Source organism: Sciurus vulgaris, assembly GCF_902686455.1.
Source record: "Sciurus vulgaris genome assembly, chromosome: 8".
Taxonomy (NCBI): Eukaryota; Metazoa; Chordata; class Mammalia; order Rodentia; family Sciuridae; genus Sciurus; species Sciurus vulgaris.
Window position 1 is genome coordinate 145,092,634 of NC_136468.1, and position 19,966 is coordinate 145,112,599.

At 57.5% G+C, this 19,966-nt stretch overlaps 1 protein-coding gene across 1 annotated transcript; it reads left to right on the forward strand.

The window, feature by feature from the left end:
* Positions 1-11,504: 11,504 nt before the first annotated feature.
* Positions 11,505-18,224, forward strand: PHETA1 (PH domain containing endocytic trafficking adaptor 1). Its single transcript, XM_079150808.1, has 4 exons — positions 11,505-11,701; positions 12,956-13,038; positions 14,160-14,295; positions 16,226-18,224. The coding sequence occupies exon 4, from the start codon at positions 16,241-16,243 to the stop codon at positions 16,883-16,885; it is 645 nt and encodes a 214-aa protein (XP_079006934.1). The 5' UTR covers positions 11,505-11,701; positions 12,956-13,038; positions 14,160-14,295; positions 16,226-16,240; the 3' UTR covers positions 16,886-18,224.
* The last annotated feature ends 1,742 nt before the right edge of the window (positions 18,225-19,966 follow it).

Genomic DNA, 19,966 nt, shown 5'->3' on the forward strand with positions numbered 1-19,966 from the left:
GAGATAATAAAGGGTTGCTTGTTTTAAACCACGAAGTTTGGGAGTAATCTGTTATGCAGCAATCGATAACACACGCAGAGCTCCAGCAGACTCAGGGGCGTTCGCCACCCATCAGGGTTCAAGTGATTTGGGAGAGTTGGCGAGCACAGGTCTGCCTTGGGACTGGAAGAGAATTATGTAACTGGGTCCTTCCTCTTTCCACCGGCTGTCTGAACTCCCAAGCCAGATTCCTGGGCGCAGGGTCTGATCTGCTGAGCTCAGGTGCCTAACATCTCCCCCTCTGCTTCCTTCCTGCCGCTGGGGTTCCCTTTTCTGTTCTCGCAGTGCCTTAGACTCTAAAATTGCCACAAGCCGTTGCCCAAGACAAGGATGAACGACAGTCTTTCCCACCCGGACTCTGTCATGGAAGCCGGCACTCAGCTGGGACCTGACAGGTACTGTCTCCTTTCACCCCAAAGGAAGGGTTTGTCATTAATTTCGCCATTTTTCAGGTGAGGAAACTGAGGCCAGGAGTCACACAGCTGGTGAAGACGGACTCTGGTCCAGACTCCACGTCTGCCTGATTGCCAAGACAGCTCAGTCAACTACTCTGCTCCAGGAATAACAGAATTGGCCTCTTCTGGGGCACATGCTCCGGGCTCCAGGCTTTGTCTCCATGGGTTTTTCACGGGCTAACCACTTACTTTGCCCAACAACTGCAGGAAGGAGACAAGGCTGTTTGCCTTCATTTGACAGAGGAGGAAGCTGAGGCACAGAGAGGTGACGCGGCCTGCCCAAGGCACACAGCGGCTCCCCGGCCGGGCAGAGATTTCCCCCAGGCTCCCGGGGTCTGCTCTGGACCGAAGCCGCGGCGCTGCGCCGGCGCCCGCCCGCCCCAGCCCGGGCTGGGAAGCTGCGAGCCGCCCCCTCTTCCGCAGCCGGGGAATCCGGTTTCTGGGGGAAGTGACTCAGTGGCCTGAGGCCCCGCAGATAATTATTCACTTCCAATCCGGGTAATGAAAGGCCCTAATAGCCCCGCAAAGGACGCACCAGCCCGTGACTCCGGCGGACCCCGCCCTGCCCGGGAGCAACGCGGGGCGCGCGAGCTTCCCGGGCAGCTGCTCGGCCGCATCCCGGGCGAGGACCGCGGCGCTCCGGCTGGCGCGGGGCTCTGGCGCCCCCTGGCGGCTGCGGGCAGGGGCGCGCCCTCCCGGGCACCCAAGGCCCCGCAGCCCGGCGCGCCGGAGCGACCCTGCGCTCCCCACCCAACTGCCCCGCGCCGCCCTGGAAGCTGCCCAGGCTCCAGGCTGCGTGCCGCCAGTCCACGCGGGACGGCCACCGAGGCGGAGAACACGGGCTTGGGGCTTGGCTTCTCTTCAGTGTTGGGTCACCTTGGCCAAGTGACAGGGACTCTCTGAGCCTCGGTATCCTCATCTGTAAAGTGGGGGTTTTATTTTTATTTATTTTTATTATTATTATTATTTTTTGTGGTGCTGGGGATGGAACCCAGGGCCTTGTGCTTGCAAGGCAAGACTCTACCAACTGAGCTATCTCCCCAGCCCAAGTGGGGGTTTTTACTACGATTTTTTTTTTTTTTTTTTTAGAATCATACGATGGTAGTGAAAATTAAGTAAAATAATTCACGTAGAAGTCCTGTTACAGAGTCCTCGCTTCCAAGATGACAAAAGGGAAAAAATAAAACAGGTGGGTCCCCAGCAAGTCAGGAGGCTGAAGCAGGAGGATTTCAACTTGGAGACCAGCCTCAGCGACTTAGCAAGACCCTGTCTCAAAATAAGAAATAAAAAGGACGAAGGCTATAGCTCAGCACCCCTGGGTTTAATCCCCAGTACCATAAATAAGTAAATAAATAAATATTTAAATAATCAAACAAAAATTTAAAAAACAAAAGAAGAAGCAGTGGTCGTTTCCAAAAGGGCCCTGGACACATGCAGCCTGTTGGCCGCCAGAACGGTGTCCATTGCGTGCCCAAGGACAAGGTCGTTAAGGAGTCCTCTGACACTTCCTGGAGCCGGCCACCATCAGGGCCGTTCCGAAGCGGCTGTCTTGGACACTTAGGTGCCTCGGGGCTCCGTGTGCGCGGCTCCGCGCCGAGCTGCGGCCTTCGCGGCAAGGTGCGGGAAGCTGAGGACCCAACGCCACCCGCCTTAGGGCTTCCGGTGCTCCCCAGCACCTCCACCAAAGCCCAAGGAAGGAGTTGGGTTTCTTGTGGACAGAGGAAAACCAACGTCTGGGAAAGAAAAAAAAAAAAAATGAAATGGAAATTGTTTTCAGGCAGAGGCTGGGTCACCAGGAACAGCTAAATGCTCCCCCCCATCCACATTGGAATAAGCATCAAAATGCTAGCTAAAGGCCTGCGCCTGACTGTCCCAGCAGCTCAGGAGGCTGAGGCAGGAGGACCTCAAGTTCAAGGCCAGCCTTAGCAACTTATCAAGCCCCTGAGCAACTTAGTGAGGCTTTGATCTCAAAAAACAAAAAGGGCTGGAGATGTGGCTCAGTGGTTGAGCACCCTGGGTTCAATTCCCAATACAAAACAAAAACAAACACTAACACATAGATCCAAAAGCACTGGAAACAGGCAGTCAAACACGTGTACACTGAGGGTCACAGCAGCAGTATTCACAATAAGCAGACGGCAGTCAAACGTCCTCACCAGATGAATGAATAGTACAAGGTACACGTGGTCCTGTGGAATATTACTCAGCTGTGAAAAGGAATGGAGCACCCACAGGTTGCAACACTCCTCGCCCCGGAAATATGCTACTTGATGCAGACGGACAGAAGGACCATGTACTATGTGGCTCCAGTTATGTGAAATACACAGAAAAGGTAAACTCACAAAGCAGGCTAGGAGGCACTGTATTTTGCTGAGGACTGGACCCAGGGGTGCTCTGCCACCAAGCTACATCCCCAGCCCTTTCTAGTTCTTATTTTGAGGCAGGGTCTTGGTAAGTTACCAAGACTGACTTCAAACTTGAGATCCTCCTGCTTCCCCCTCCCAAGCACGTGGACTAACAGGCGTGCGCCACTGCATCCCCGGGTCATAGTTTAGGACTGCTTTCAAGCTAGAGAATCTCACCTTAGTTTTTTTAAATGTTAAAAAACAAGAGGGAGGGGCTGGGGTTGTGGCTCAGCGGCAGGGCTCGCCTGGCACGCGTGAGAACTGGGTTCGACCCTCAGCACCGCATACACAAGAAGGAATAAAAACCAAGCCGTCCACCTGCAACTGAAAAACCAGGGGGGCGCTCGGCCGTGGAGCGCATGCTCAGCACACGCGGCCCCGGGTCTGGTCCCAGCACCAAATCCATCGCCGCGGCGAGCGGGAGGAAGCGCCACCGCGGGGACCCCACCGCGGCCCCAGCCTGGGAGAGGCCGGCCTGGTCCGCTCCTCTGCAACTCACGCCAGGCGGCTCCACCCGGCTGGACTCACCGCCCCTGCCCGCCTCGTGCCTGGAGCAGGGGGCGTGGCCGGGCCTGGGGCCGCAGGAAGGAGCCCGCAGAAGCAGGGCTGCCGCAGGGAGGGGAACCTCCAGGGCAGAAGCAGCTGGGGACGAGGCTGCAGTGGCCTCTGCGGGGCTTTGGGGAACATTAATCACCCGGATGGAAAAGGATTATCTTTAGCACTCAGGGTCCTGAGTCACTTCCCTTCAGAAATCTGGAGTCCAGCTCCCCTGGGCTGGGCTGGGGGCGCATGAGCAGAGGGCGGCCTTGGCCTTCTCCTGCTCAGAGAGCTTCGGAGACACTGGCTGTTTGACCCTGGACAAGTCACTTCACCTCTCTGAGGCAGCAGGGTCCACAGGGCCTGAGGGAAGTCCTTGGCAACGCTCCTGAAAGCAGAAGCAGAAGCCCAGGGCAGGGTTGAAGGGGTGGGGGAGCAGCTGAGCCTCCACTTCTGTGTTCCCGAATTGGGCCTCATTCGCTGCGAGATGGTTCCCAGGCAGTGGACACAGGACTATGGCGCCAGATTCCCCTTTTCCTGGAAGCATCATATGATTTTCCATACAATCTCAGTCTAGGATGCTCCCTGAGGTCAGGCCGCATGCCCGTAGTTCCAGTGACTCGGGAGGCTGAGGCAGGAGGATGGCAAGTTCAAGGCCAGCCTCAGCCACTTAGCAAGGCCCTAAGCAAATTAGCAAGATCTTGTCTCAAAAAATAAGAAGGGCTGGGGATGTGGCTCAGTGGCTAAGTACCCTGGGTTCAATCCCCAATAGCCACCTCCCCCCCCCCAAAAAAAAAGATGCTCTTGGCTCATCCTTCTGCCCCCACCCCAGTGATTGGTTCAGAGCTGGGCAGGTGACCCTACAGGGCCAGAGACTCAACTCCAGGCTTAGATGGAAGAGTCTGATAAGAAATGATCATGTTCCACTGGTTTTGGAGCTGGAGGACACACGTTTGGAGCTGGAGGACACACGTGTGGAGCTCCTGAAAGTCATCCTGAGAACCAGTCCGGATGACAATTTCTGTGCACCCAGATCCAGCCATACCTGAAACCAGCCACTCTGGGACTTCTTGGCCACATGAGCCATTTTTCTCTTTGGCTACAGTTGGCTGTGTGCAGCTTTTAGCCACTTGGCAATAGCCAAAGAATACCAGTGGGCCTTCCTAGCAATTCTGTCACCCAATTGTCCCCTGTGGTCCTCTTGTACCTGAGACCAGAGGCTGCAATGGTTTGAGTCTACTGGACTAACTGGGAAGACTTAGGACACCAGGGGACAGGCAGGCCCAACAGGGGCAGAATGCAGCACCCCTCAGGCTGGGATTTGTTGAGCCCTTGCTGTATGCCGGGCCCAGTTCCAGGCACGGGATACACTGGTGAAAAAAGCAGATGTACTGGGGGACAGAGCATGGACCCTAAAACACACAGTGACAAGTTAGGAAGGGCCACAGAGCTCACGGGAGCTTTCCAACATCCTTACCATCTCCACCTCCCAGATGCAGAAACTCAGGCTCAGAGAGGTACAGTGGCCTACCCACATCACACAGCAACCCAGACTCTGAGCCAGCACTCAAACCCAGGTCCAGCTTACCCAAGCCTTCAGTAAGTTTTAAAATTAAAACAATTTGGGGGCTTGGGTTGTGGGTGGTAGAGCTCAAGGCCCTGGGCCCCTTCCCCAGCATGGAAAAAATAATTCCCCAAGGTGCCCTGTGTTGTTATTTTCTTGACCCCAGACACCACATTTCCCAGATAATGACTTGGTTAAGTGTTTCTGTTCCCGGGAGCTGAACTGCCAATCACACCTGGCGAGCGGAAGGCATGACCCCTCTCTCAGTGCTGTTCACAGGGATCGTGACATCAGGTAAGCCTCGTCGCCTCTGCATCTCGGGTTCTTTCTGTTTTCTTTTTCTGCGATGCCCAGTGGAACCGGGGGCCTGGTGCGTGCCAGGCGGTGCTGCCCCCAGCTGCCTCCCACCCCCGCGTCTGGCCTTCTTACCTTGTACAGTAGGGAGGGGAAATCGCTCCTGATTCTCAGTGCGCAACACACAGCAAATGCTCAGTAATTGTGAAATATAACTTCTGGAGACTCATAAGACCCATGGTGTCGGGTTCCCTCACGACATGGGGACTGTTGTTGCCCGTTTTATAGATGAGAAAAGCAAGGCACAGAGGAGCCAAGTGACGTGCCGAAGGTCACACAGCTTGCAGAAGGCAGAGCAGGGACTGGAACCCACCGACGTGCGTTCAGCCCATTCGTTTCCAGCCCGAAGCACCCATTGGAGTCCGGAGGGTCACTTAGGGGTCTGAGGCTTCCTGGCCCTGACCTTCTGCTGCTGGGGCTCGGGGACCAGCCTGCTAGCCCCTCTGCCCTCCAGGCCCTGACCTGAATCGCAGGAAGGAAAACGGATCCCCCCTGACGCAGTGCAGGGCGGGGTGGCTGGCTGTGGGGTCTCCCCAGTGTCTCCCTGGTGGCCTGTCTGCATGAGGAGCTGCGGCTTTGGCATCCAATGCCCCCCTGCCCTGTGAGGCCGCTGCAGGTTACTCACCCTCTCTGGGCCTGACTCCGGGGGAGGCCGAGCCCCAGCCGCCCAGCCTGGCATACCCAGCCGCCTCTCGGAAGCAGCACCTGGGAGTCAGGGCCTGTGGCCTGCAGCAAGTCACACCGCAACCCCCCACTCACCAGGGGGGCCCTGGAGGGGGCTCCGGCCCTTCTGTCCCCTCCCTCCCAGCACCCAGCCCTGGAGCGGCCTGGGCAGCTGGTCTGTGGTGGACAGTCTCAGTTCCCCTCGGGGGTGGCTGGTGCGCGCCGCTCTTTGGTGGGGCGGCCACTGTAGAAGGGAACTCTTTCCAGGTCCCCGTCTGGAGCTCCAGCAGGAGAGGGACCCCTGGAGGGGCTGGAAGGCTGGGATCCATACACAAAATCAGCCCTCAGGCATCACAGTCCCTGGGCGGCCACCTGTGCTGGGCAGGGTGACACACAGTGCCAGGCAGGACAAAGCTCCTGCTGCGGGGTGGCCATGGGGTAGGGGCCTGCCTGCTGGGGGAGGGACCATCACACCATTGGCACAGCTGCCCCTTCTCATCTCCTTCCAGGGTCTTTAATCTCCCCCAACCTCCTGACAGCAGCCCAGGGGCCTCTCATCTCCTCTCTCCTCTCCCCTCCTCTCTGCTCCAGCTACACTGGCCTCCTGGATGTGCGTTCAGCCTCTGAGCCTTTGCATTCTCTATTCCTTCTGCCAGAAATGCTTTTCCCTTCCACTGTCTGCACGGTGCCTCTTCTGTCCCTCGTGGTCTTCTGTGTTTTTACCTGGCTCCTCCTGGTAAAATGGCTCCCCCACACTCTTCATGAACGGCCCACATCCTCTTGCTCTGTTTGGTTTTCCTTCTGGGCTCTTAACTTCATCTCAGGTACTGTTTGAACGATGTCGCCTTATATTTTCCCTCTGATTGGAGCGCATGGAAGACTCGCATTTTTTTTTTTTTTTAAAGAGTCTCCCCCCACCCTCGTCTGAAGGGCCGGGGATTCGAACCACGGCCCTTGAGCATGCTAGGCAAGCGCTCTCCAATTTGGGCTACTTCATCAGCTCTTTTTTTGTTAAGTAACTTATGGAGGTGACGTTCCCAGTGAAGCCACCTCTGCCTGGTTCCAGGACGTTTCCGTCTCTCGGGCAGCAGCTCTTCCTGCCTTCCTCTCTTCCAGCTGCTGGCACCCACCAATCCTCTCCGCCTGCCTGGATTTTACCTGTTCGGGGCAGTTAGACAGACGGCATGGTACAGTATGTGTCTTCAGTGGCTGCTTTTTTCCACCCGGCACCGTGTTTTAGAGACTCCTCCTCGTTGTAGCATGGAGCAGAACCTCGTTCCTGTTTGTGGCTGAGTAATATTCTACGGCATGGACGTACCCCATTGTATCTACCTGTTCATCCCTCCAGTGATCTGGACTGCTTCTGCTTCACGGGCATGTAATTGTGTTTTTAACTTGTGTCCCTAGTGCCTGGGACACAGTAGTACTTACTAAATACCAGTTGGGAGGATGATTGACGGGAGGAAAGGCAGGCATGCAGCTCAGTGCGGAAGAGGGGTTGGGGGTCTCAGGCCTTCACAGAGGAGGCAATGGCTGGGTAAGGCCTTGAAGGACGAGGGGAGCCAGGTAAAGCAGGATGTGGGAAGAAATCTTCCCCAAGGACATGGACCTGCAAAGGTAAGTCTGGAGCGCGGTGCATTCTGGGAACGGACAGAAGCCCGGTGCCTGCGGCTGAGTGCAAACGCTTGAGGGGCCTGTGCGGCAGGGCCCAGGACAGCAGGCCACTGCCCATGGCGAGAAGTCTGGATTTGCTACTGAGGCTATGGCGGCACGGAAAGGCCTTGGCCAGGGAGTGTCATGCAGCGGTTCGACATTCCGTCCTGGGGTCCCTCAGGGGTGTGGGGAGAGGGGTGTCCAGGTGGCAGAAGGGAGACCTGGATGTGACTGCTGCTGGCCTGGCAAGAAGCGACAGTGGCCTGGGACGGGAAGTGGCGGCTGCCAAGGAGAAGTGACAGATCCAGACGTGGTTTGGAGGTGAGCCCGTGGGGACTTGGTGACAGCGGCCACAGCCCAGTTCTGGCCTCCGAATTCCCCTTTCCAGTCCTGACTCACCGTCCCTTCCTCGCACCTCCCCAGTTTCCAGCCGCGAGGCGCCTCGCTGCTCCCAGCAGCTCGGGGGTGGGGACACGCGGCGTCCTCAGTGGGTCCAGGCATGGAGACAGTGGGCCTTCCTCAGCCGTAAGGGAGCCGCAGACGCAGGCCGCAGCAGGGAGAGGCAGGGGCTGGTCACCAGGAGCCCAGGTGCCACTCCATGGACGTGAGCGCCATGAGGGACAACTGCACAGGGACAGAAAGCAGGGGGGTGGTAGCCCGGGGCTGGGGACGAGGGGAGCCAGGAGGGACTGCACACGGGGACAGGGTCTCCTTTCGAGGTGGTAAAAGCGTTTTGGTGGAGGTGGCGGTTTCATGACACTAGGAACGTCTAAATGCTACTCAGTGTCTTTCTGAAGCAGGGTCTCGCTAAATTTCTGAGGCCGCCTCAAACTTGCCATCCTCCTGCCTCAGCCTCTGAGTAGCTGGGATGACAGGCGTGATCCCCAGTGCCTGGCAAATGGTAACTTTTTGTCAGGTGGATTTCACCTCAATTTCTACAAAGTGAATAACAAGGACCCCCAGGCCCTCCGAGAAAGGCGCTGTGCTCTTGCTGATCGCTACTTCCTTCACCACGAAGACCCTGGCTGCACGGGACGGGCTCTGAGGACCCGTGCTCACAGATCTGTGGGACTTCCCCCGGCCCAAGGCCCCAAAGCCCACAAAGTCTGTTGTCCTTTCCTGGTGAGAGTCAAGATTTGGGGAAACCCCAAAGGCAAGGAAGTCCTTTGCAGTTTTTCCCCCTAGGGGATTATGTCCAGGTCACGCATAGCTGTACCCAGGGGCTCCGCTGATGTCATCAGTGGCTGTCTCTCCACACCCAAGGCTGGCTCCTCCCACTTCACAGTCTCAGTTCAGAGCCTCATTGGCCGGGCCTGGGTCACATGTCCACCCCCGAAACCAGGGCCAGGGACTACTCTGAGCACTCAAGGGGAAGGGTCCATATGCCCCCTGCGAACTCTGTGTGTGTGTGTGTGTGTGTGTGTGTGTGTGTGTGGTGTGTGTCTCCCTAAGGGGCACAAAGCAAAAGACCTATCTCCCCTGAGCAGAGCAAAGCCCAGAGCATGAGGTTTCTTTCTCCTCAGAATCACAGAGCCAAGAGTCCCTGATCAACTCCAGGGGTCAAAGGCTGCAGGACTGCTCTTTGAGGATGGCCACGTGTGTGGATCCACGTCAGGCCTGTGATGTGTTAGGCACACAAAGGTTGGGACACATGTGCCATCAGCCTATGGGGCTGGAGAGGGATTGGGTCAGAGGAGAGGGTGTGGGAAGCCAAGTGGGGACCTCCCTGTGCAAGCAAATCCATTCTGAGGGCTGGGCAGCTTCGGCCTTCCTGGGGGAGGCTGGACTCTTGAGGCTGGGATGAAGCCTGGGGCCTCACACATGCTAAGCCCTCACACATGCTCCACCGCTGAGCTCCATCTCCCGACCCCTGGAAGTTTACAGTTTGTATCTCTAGTCCATGTTGAGTTAATTTTTGTGTATGTTGTGAGGTAAAGATCAAGGTTTGTTTTTTTGCATGACATCTAGTTGTTTTGGCCCAATATGATAAAAACTCCTCCAAGACTTCACTTTTCCTATTACTGAGACCCACAAATATGGAGTCATCCTTAAGTGTTAGGTGCTGGGGAAGGAACCCAGGGCCTCACCCATGCTGGGCGGGTGCTCTGCCACTGAGCCCCAGCCCCAGACCTGGGGCCATCTTTGATTTCGTTTGGGTTTGTCTCCCTCATTCCCCATATCGAAGCCATCAGCAGATCTTGCATATATTTAAAAATATATCCAGAATTTCACCACTTCTCTGAATCTCACTGCCTCACTCTGCTCTAAGCCACCAAATGACGGGTTAGGATTGCTGCAGTAGCTTCTTCCCTGGATCCCAGCCCCTTCTCCCAGCAGCCGGGGACTGTGCTAAATCTCAGACAGATCACATTCCTCCTTTGCTCCAAACTTTCCCATGACTCCCCATTCTTCCCAAAGTAAGAGCAAATTATCTTTCCCAGGATCCACAAGGCCTATGCATCTGGCTTTGCAATCCCTTCTGGCCTCATTTCCTCCCCCTGCTCACGTGCCCCATTCCTGTGCTCACCCGCCTCATTGTACTTCAAACAGGCCTGGGTGGCTCCAGCTTGCCTTCACTCTCCCCTTCCCTCTGCCTGGGACGCCCTTCCCAGATGCCCTCCGCAGCTCCTCAAGCCTTCCCTGACCATTTGTCTAGAATCACACTCCTGGTCCTCCCAGCCCATCCCCTATGGTCTTCCTAGCACGAATCACTTCTAGAACTCACCTTAATTGTTGAGTCAATTCCTGGCTATTTTTTTTTTTTTTTTTTTTTTTTTTTTAATTTTGATTCCTGGCTATTTCCGTCCGGTTCAAGAATAGTGCTGAGCACCTGGTAGGTGCCAAGTGAGAGGTGTAGAATGGACAGGTGATCCTGGTCTGTCCTGCTTCTCTCTTGTCCACAGGCTGGGGACTGGGCAGTGTCTGGGGGTGGAGGGTCGTGTGGAGGAGGAAGAGGAGGAGGAGGAGGAGGAGGCAAGAACAGAAAGTAAAGAAGTATTCTAGGAACTATGTTTTGGGGGGCAGGAAAGAAAGCCCCAGTAATTCATATTTTGTTTGTTTTCTCCTGGTACTGGGGATGGAACCCCAGGGCACTCTACCACTGAGCTACATTCCCAGCCCATTTTATTGTTTTTTGAGGCAGAGTTGTGCTAAATTGCCGAGGCTGACCTCAAACTTGCCAAGCCTGGCCTTGAACTTGCCATTCTCCCCAGCAATCCCTATTTATTGCTGGCTGTTGTGTCATACACTTTACATACTGTGTTTGTCTTTGTTTAATAGATGCTGAAATGGAAACCTAGAGAAGTGAGGTGATTTCTCTTAGGCCACACCAGGACTCGGTGGCTAAGTGGGACTTGAACTCTGTCCAGTTCTAGAACTTTCTTCACTTAAGGCAGGGGGTTGCATTGCCAGGCATCCTGTACATTAGCATAGTCAAATGCTTGAAATGTTTTGTATTCTGTTGTTTTCTAAAACATCACAAATTTTCGGGAATTCTTTTACAATTTCACCTGGGAGTTAAATTTGCTCAATCTGGCAACCCTCGCCCGCGGGGAGTTGAGACTCCAAGTCTCCCCCGGACTCCAGGCGAATCTGCGACCTGTCCTTACCTTGGGACCTACATTGAGTTTCCCAGGTTCAAGTCCTCAGGCTTCTGGTACAGGACCCTGGGGACTCCTGACTTCTTCGCGTTCCCTTTAAGAGTGGGTTCGGGAACGTGGTCGTGGGGGCGTGGCGATCCCGGGGGCGGGGCGGGCCGGGGCTGGCCAATCGCGGGGCGGGAGGGACGCGGGGGCGGGCCCGGCGCGGGCGGGCGGGGGAGGTTAAAGGGGCGCGCCCGCGGGTCCTCTGCGCTCCGGCCGCCCCGCCTGCTTCCGTCCGAGGGACTCTCCCGCGGCTGCGCCGGGCGCACCGCCCAGGAGACAAAGCGCCGCCGAGGCCGTCGCTGCCCCGGAGCGGGTCCCGGGCCATGGCCGGCCGCCCCCCGGCCCCGCGCCTCGGGCCCCGCCACCATTCTAGGCCTGCGCAGCGAGGTAAGGCCGGCCTGGGGGCGGCCAGCGAGGGGACGCGGGACTGGGGCCGGCCGCCGTGGGCCTCGGCTACCCCTCTGGGGATCTTCCCGCTTGAGATTCCGCTCCAATGGTCATTCCCCGGCTGCGCGGGCCAACTGGGCCGATGACCCCCGTTCCCGTAAGGACAAGGGCCGCTGGGGAGAGCTCTGCAGACCAGCCCTGCCGTCGGCATCCCATCCTGCGGTGGACCTCCCCGTCTGGGGCTCTGGCTGCCCTTTAAGGAGCTCAAAAGCTCCCGCACACAACACACAAAGGGACAGGGGGCAGCTAGGAGCAGGGCCACACCTGGATCGCCAGTCCCTGCAGGAGCTAGGGACTGTCTCAACCTGGGTGTCGGTTCTGGTGTCCTTGTGGCTCCGGCTGGGGCAGCGCAGGACAGGCGGCTCTTTGGGGCTCTCTGCACATGTTTTCCAGCCTCCGCCTGCCACACCCTCTCCCCACGCCCACTGCTGGGGAGCACTCGGGCAGCTGGACTCAACCCCGGGATTTGTGGTTTGGGCTTCTTTCCTTGAAGTGAGTGCCAAAATGCCAGGTCCCCCCGTTTCCCTAGAGGCCTGCTGCCAGCTGTCCCCCTGGAGACCTGAGGCTAACTATGTCTTTTTGACAGCTCCTTCCCTGAATGCTCACGACCTATCAAACATTTTGCAAAATGACTCTTTAGAACTCTTTGATCCAGCCCTTCCCAAAGGGATGAATGTTTATGTTTCATTTTGTAGAAAAGGCTGTGAATACCTCACTTCACAGCAAATAATATTTTTGAATGTCTCTTCCCGAGGTTGTCTGGTTTTTCCTTATATCATGGAAACTTTCTGCAGTCCATTTAACAAATGAGGAAACTGAGGCTCACAAAGGTCCTCCAGCCTGGGCTGGCAGGGGTGGGAGTTCAGCCCCCTCTGACTTCCTGTCTGGCCACAGGCTATGGAATCTGCCAAGGTGCCCAGAATGGACTCTGAACTTGCTGGATAGCAGTGTGGGAGAGAATCCAGGCTGGGGACCAGGTGCTCCTTCCAGCTTCCTGCCCTTCCCTTTCTTGCCAGGCTGCAGGGGGCAGGGGCCATGGCAGTCACTCCCCTGTTTGTGCTGTTTGCCCAGAGCCATGTTCTTTGGGATAGGTACTTATCCTGTGTTTCAGTCTCCACATCTGTGCATGCGGGGTGGGAACAGGCTGCTTCCTGTGGCAGGGAGAGGTTTAGGAATGCTTGGTTTGTTCTGTAGGTACCTGAGCACCAACTGCCTGCCAGGGACTGGAATTCGGACAGAAAACCCCTGTCCTTCTGGAGCAGGCAAAAATGACCCAGGTAACTTCAGGTTGAGGTACAGGAGGGTGACTAGTGGTCTGTGTGCATGGGTGGCCAGGGACTGCTTCTTAGAGGAGGTATTGGCCTTGTGGCCGCGGAGTTGGCGTGAGGTGGGAATGTGCCTGGTACATTTGAGGAACAGAAAGGAGGCCAGGGTGGCTGGAGCTGAGGGAGCAAGGGGGACAGAGGGAGGAAAGGGAACTTGGAAGCCATGGGAGGACTGAAGCTTTTTTTGGTGGTGGGGATGGAACACAGGCACTTTACCACTGTGCTATGCGCTCAGCCCTTTTTATTTTTTCTGCTAAGTTGCCCAGGCTGGCTTTGAACTTGCGACCTTCCTGCCTCCGCCTCCCAAGTGGCTGGGATCATAGGTGTGCAACACTGTGCCTGTGGGAGGATTGCATTCTGTGGGAGAAGCGGGAGCCAGGGGAGAGCTGGGAGCAGAGGAGGGAAGTGATATGATTGTATTTATTTCTTTATTTGTTTTGGGTTGGGGATTGAACCCTGGCTACTTCACCACTGAGCCACATCCCCAGTCCTTTTTATTTATTTATTTATTTATTTGAGACAGGGTCTCACTAAGTTACCTAGGGCTTTGCTGAGTTGCTGAGGTTGGCCTTGAACTTGTGATCCTCCTGCCTCAGCCTCCTGAGCCATGGTGATTACATATGTGACCATGGCACCGGCCAAGACTCGTTTTAATAGGATCCCTCTGGGGGAGTTGATTTCAGTGTGCCCAGAAGAGGTTGCCTGGGGAGGAGATTTGAATCCTTCCCTCAGATCCACCGACCGGGAGGAGGTGGGAATGGATGCAGGGGGGCTAGTGAAGAGCCTCCTGTAGCCATCCCAGCGAGTACCCGTGGGGGCCTAAAATGTGGGGCTGGGTAAACAGATTAGGCCACTGGTTTGAAAGACATTGAAGGGTTTAGCTGGCCTTAGCGACCAGATGTGGGGGTGAGAGGGACACTAAGAATGATCTGCTCAGATTGGACACATGAAAGGGGGCATTTGGGGAGGCCCAGGAGAATGTCAGTGCCACCCCTGCAGAGTGCCTGACACTGCCAGGGGCCTTCCACATGGTCACCGTCTCCTCACCCCAATTACTGACTTCCCTTTTACAGATGCAGAGGCAAAGGCCCAAAGAGGCTAGTAGCTTGCCCGGCGTCACCGAGCCTGGATACTGCAGAGCAGACGCTTGAACCGAGTGACCTGTAACTAGCTGGCCAGAGGGTGGGGCGGCAAGCAGCGGCCTAAGAGGTAGGAGGGAAATGGGAGTGGAGGGGAGGTCCCTGTGAGAAATGGGACCGGTTCTACTTGGGAGTTGTTTCTTGGGGGTCGGGGATGAGTGGGTCCCGTTCTGCAGGATTGAAACAGACTTGAGAGGGACAGCACAGGTGTGGAGTCACACAGCTCAAGGACGGAGAGTGGGCCTGAAGAGTGGGCCTCAGGCTGCGGTAGCCCTCTCTGCCCAGGCGGGTGGCCCGATGGGCCCTACTGCGATGCTCCCAGGAGAGCCGCCACCCAGCCCTCATTCCTCTGGGCGCCAAGAAAGGCACCACCTCAGTAGGAACATTAGGTGAGGCCCTACTGCGTCCCAGGTCTTGACGTACCTTCATCTGGAAATGTAGCTCCCGTCCTACACAGGGTGCGGCTGTGAAGAGGGGGTGTGGGCGCACACGGCCACGCTGGGAACCTATGTGCCACCTCCCAGCAAATCCTACCTGGCCAGCGTCACCCAGTCATGTATTTGAGAGAAGGTGGATGGAACCATTGACCAACCAGCTAGATTCCTCTCTGCCGAATGGCACAGGCACTCCCTGCCCCTTCCTCCCTTAAGCCCGGTTGGCCCTGGGCCCACATCTTCATCTCTGTTGTTTCCCAGCAACTACTTCTCTTCTGACTGCATCTTCCTCCTCTCCCCCTTTTGTTTGCTGTCCTGCAAACCACCAGCAGGCTCCCACCACAGGGCCTTTGCACTTGCTGTTCCCTCTACCTGGCATGCGCTTCCTCCAAAGGCAAAGGCTCTTTCCCTCACCTCCTAGCCTCTGCTCACGTTATCTTCTTCTTTTTTAATATATATTTTTTAGTTGTTGATGGACCTTTATTTATATGTGGTACTGAGAACCAGGCAAGTGCTGTACCACTGAGCCCCAACCCCAGCCATGACATTGTCTTAGGATGGCTTCCTTTGAGCACCTTATTCTTGTCTCCAACCCCCCCCCCCTTTTTTTTTTTGGTCCTGGGGATTGAACCTTGGGGTGCTTTACCACTGATCCCTTTTTACTTATTGACTTTTGAGATGGGGTCTTGGTAAGTTGCCAAGCTGGCCTTGGACCTGCCATCCCTTTGCTTCAGCCTCCTGTTCCTGGGATCACAGGTGTGCAGCACTGTGCCCCGCCTGCATCTCATTTTTTCCATATCACGTTAAAACTGATATTTGCAGTCTTAATCTTTTCTTTTCTTGTTTGGTTTTCGTACCAGGGATTGAACCCAGGGTTGCTTAACCACTGAGCCTCATCCTCAGCCCTTTTTAATTTTATTTTGTGACCTTTTTAATTTTATTTTGTGCTGAGTTGCTTGGGCTTTGAACTTGGCATCCTCCAACTTCAGCCTCCCAAGCTGCTGGGATTACAGGCCCCCAGCTGCAGTCTTAAAATCTGCTGTTGGTTAATCCTTCACCTCCTTCTACCTGCTACCAGCACGTTGGTACCACAGGGCAGGGACCTGTCCATCTTGTTTATTGCCGTAGCCCTAGTGCCTAGAGCAGTGGCTCGTGCACAAAAGGTGCTTAATATTTGATGAACAAAGTAAGTCCCTGTAACTCTGTCCAGCGGTGGTGAAAACAGCCCTGCCTGAAATGAGACCTGGGTTTGAACTTGAGCTCTGCCCAGCCTGCCTTGTGACCTGTGCTCTTTCCTCATTTGTCAAATGGGAGTGACACCACCCTGCCACCCAGTTTTGATGGGACGTGAAGTGCCCGGCACAGGCAGGGTTCTCAGCATTCAGATGCAGAGCGACAGGAGGGCCCCAGGCTGGAGCGAGCAGGCTCAGGCAGGCAGCTTCCACCCGGCCTCCTTCTTCCCATGTGGCGAGGCTGGGCTGGTGCGGCTGCGGAGAGGGAGGCCGCGGGCACGGGGCCCGAGTCGGTGGTGCCCGAAGTAACCGGCCGCCCCCGCGCTGCCCGCAGGCCCCGGCGGCCGGCATGAAGCTGAACGAGCGCAGCCTGGCCTTCTACGCCACGTGCGACGCCCCGGTCGACAACGCGGGCTTCCTGTACAAGAAGGGCGGGCGGCACGCGGCCTACCACCGCCGCTGGTTCGTGCTGCGCGGCAACATGCTCTTCTACTTCGAGGAGCCGGGCAGCCGCGAGCCCGTGGGCGTCATCATCCTGGAGGGCTGCACGGTGGAGCTGGTGGAGGCCGCCGAGGAGTTCGCCTTCGCCGTGCGCTTCGCGGGCGCGCGGGCGCGCACCTACGTGCTGGCCGCCGAGAGCCAGGCGGCCATGGAGGGCTGGGTGAAGGCGCTGTCGCGGGCCAGCTTCGACTACCTGCGGCTCGTGGTGCGCGAGCTGGAGCAGCAGCTGGCGGCCATGCGCGCGGCGGGCGGTGCGGTCCCGCCCCGCAGGCCCAGCGCGCTCCCGCCGCGGGAGAACGGCTGCGCCTGCGCGGTCTGGAGCGCCGAGACCCCTGCCGCCCCGGCCGCGCGGCCCCCGCTGCCGCCGCGCCGCAGGGCCTCGGCGCCCCTCGCGCCCCCGGACTCGGCGCCCTTCAGCCGGCTGCACGAGTGGTACGGGCAGGAGGTGAGGGCGCTGCGCAGCCAGTGGCTCAGCAGCCGCGCCCGGCCCTGAGCTCCCGGGCCGCCCGGCCCTTCAGACTGTGCCCGAGGCCGCCCTGCCCTAAGCAGCAGCGCTGCAGCCCGAGGGGCTGGCTTCCAGAGCGCCCGCCACGGCTCCGGGCTCGGGACCTGTGGCCCAGCCCCAGGGCGCCGTCCGGGTGGAGGGAGGGCTGCGACCTTTGGCTCTAGCAGCTGCCAGGGACACCGCCCCCGCCCGGCCCGGCTGCTGCCTCCAGGGGCAGCAGGTGCAGGTTCCTGTGAGGTCCGCAGGGCTGCTGGGGCAGCGGCTGTGCTCCTGCCTGGCCCGCAGGCCACGCTCCTGGCGGCCGCAGCCCGTCCCTCGCCGCTGGCCTTTGACTGCATTCCTCAGTCACCTCCCCAGGCCTGGGTGGGCCCTCCCGAGCTGCCTGACCTCTAGCCCTGGCATAGGGCTCACCCGGGGCGGGGAGTGCCCCGCAGAGCCGCCTGGCTTTGGGACCCCTCCTCCAGCTCCCGCGCCCCATTTCCAGGACTCCTGTGCTGGCCGGCTCTCCTCCTCACTCACCACAGTGCCCGTTCTTCGTCCAGGAAGAACCCTGGGGCTGGGACACCCCTGGCTCCACCTGGGTCATGTTTACAGTCCTCAGCTCCCTGCACCAGGGAGCCCTGGGGACACCTCACCTCCACCTTTACTTCCCAAGGCTGCTCCTTGGTGACAGACAGAAGCAGTCCCTGGCCCCTTCCTCCCCGTCCTTGGAGAGCCTGGGGCTGGGGAAATCAAGGCTTGGGGGCTGTCTGCAATCAAGGCCTCCCCAGCTCCTGCTGGCTCAGTGGGCTGGGGCTTGGCCCTGGCTGTGAATTTTATTTTTAAATATTTAGGGTGTACTTTTTTGTTTTTTTCTGGCAACCAAGCTTGGTGTTTTCACTGCTTTTGTTCCTGTTGGGTGGCAGGGAGGATGGCGCTCTGTCTTAGTGGCACAGTCCCTATGGAGGGGTGGCCTCAGCTGCAACAGCACAGTGGCTCTGAGGTGCCCAGGTGCCCGAACAGGGGACCTCATCTGGTTCTTTGCCTTTCTCCCTGCCCCCCTGCCTCTGCGTCTTGGCACGGTCCCTCCTTCCTGAGTGTTGAGCAGTGTGGGTGGTAGTGGGTGCTGTCCACAGGCTCCAGGGCTCAGGAAGTCCTGTCCAGGCCCGGCTGGTGGGTGCAGGTTTACAAACTCTAAAGGTACAGTGGTCCCGGTCTCCTGGGGGCAAGGGATGCTCCCCTCCTCCCAAAGCACACTGCCCTCCAGCTGCCTCCAGGGTTGAGTGCCGGGAGAGATGCGAGACTGGGAGGGAGATTCAAGGGCTCCAATAAAGACGTCTGTCAAGGACTGGCTGGTTGTGTCCTTTTTCCCCCCCAACAGGTGTGCCTGGCAGAGCCTACAGCGGGCCCTTCAAGGGAAGTGACCAGTGTGTGACTCCTTGTGGCTGATGTCCTGCCAGGCACGTTCTCACAATCTCTCAGAGATAATGCTGACCCCATTTTATAGATGAGGAAACTGAAGCTCAGAGAGGTTACTGTACTCGCCAAGGCCAATAGCTGGGATCCTGTGGAAGGCAGTGCCGTCAGGAAGATGAGGAGGAAGAATGCAACACAAAGTTGCTTTGCAGAAGGGAGAGAAGGCAGGGGGAGGGAAGAGGATTTGCAAGTCATCTGTGAGCACAGGGCCTGACGGTGGGGAGGGACAGTTGCTGGGCATGGCAAATGGAAGAATCATAACCTGGGTCTTGTCACGGATCAGTTCCTGGTGGCTGCCAGGGCTCTGGAGTGAGGGAAGGTCCTATGAGTGACCCTGTGGTGGTGCTGATGGGGCTTCACAGAAGGGGGCCAGCCCGATGCTGGGCCTCGGCCATCTGTATGTGAATGTGGATCTGCCCGGAAAACATGCTCAGGAGAATGTGACTCAGGATGAGCCACTTATAGTCCTCGAGTTCAAGAAATTAAAAATACTAAGGTCAGGAGATCATGCCACTGAGCATCCTGGCATGTGCCCGTCATTTGTCCCATTGCTGGAGGGACCTCAGCCAAGTGGGGCTGGGGAAGTGGCCCCCCACACAGGCTGAGTCAGGGCACTGCCTGTGGCATTTGTGACCACAGTGCCCACCGCAGGGCGTGGCACAGCATGGGAGAGAGAGCCGACTTCAAGGGGGATGTCACGGGGTGCCCTCACTGCCACCAAGCTGCCTGAAGGTGGGGGCAGGGGGCAGGTCAGAGTCTCTCAGTGCCCAAAAGTGCGTCATCCGCCGAGGGGCCAGATTTCCTCTTGATGGGCAGGGAGGGGATGTTCAGGGCACAAGTCTAGGGGGGACACTGTACATGGCAGGAGGAATATTGTGAGAAGTCACTTAGGGTGAGGGTGAGACCCTCAAGGGGAGCTGGCAGGCCATCCAACCCCCGAATGACAGTCCCAGTCTGTTGGTTATGCTGCTGCTGTTTGACCTGCAGGACTGGCTGGACTTTAGCTGCCAAGGAAAGGCCATGAGCGGAAGGGTCTTCCTGCTTCTTGAGAGAGACAGTGGCGCTGCTCCCTGGTGGGAGCCAGTGTTTGTGACGTCTGGAGTGTGGCAGTCACCTTGCAGTCGCGAAGTAGGCCACTCTCGAGAAACCGCCCCACGTGAGCGGGGCACACACTGGGGCATGGCCCTGAGCTGCTGCGTCAGTGAATCCAGGCACCTGCCCTTCCTCTAGACGTCTGTTATCTGAGGGCATAAATGTCCTCGTTTAGAGCCACAAGTGGGACTCTGTTATTTGTCATCTGAGGCTTCCTAGTGGATGAGCCTGAGTCACTGCAGCTGCCCCTCTGGGGCAGGCGGCTCTGGGTAACGGGGCTGGCGTGGGTCTCCCTGGAGCAGTAGAGGCTGCTCTGCTCACCTTCCTGGGGGCCTCCGTCCCTGCTCTTCCAAGAGTGGACATCTCATCCTTGTGGGGCTTTGTCCCTGCACTGTGGCTAGATCAGAGGCCACCTGCCACTCCCTCAGCCCTTACCTGACACAAACTGTGCGAGTATGCCTGCCACCTGGCCCAGCAGCTCAGTCTCAGCATCCCAGGTGAAACAAAGCACTTCCGTGGTGC

What these genes read in the sequence shown, in the direction of transcription:
- PHETA1 (XM_079150808.1), top strand. Translation starts at nt 16,241, where the DNA reads ATGAAGCTGAACGAGCGCAGCCTGGCCTTCTACGCCACGTGCGACGCC.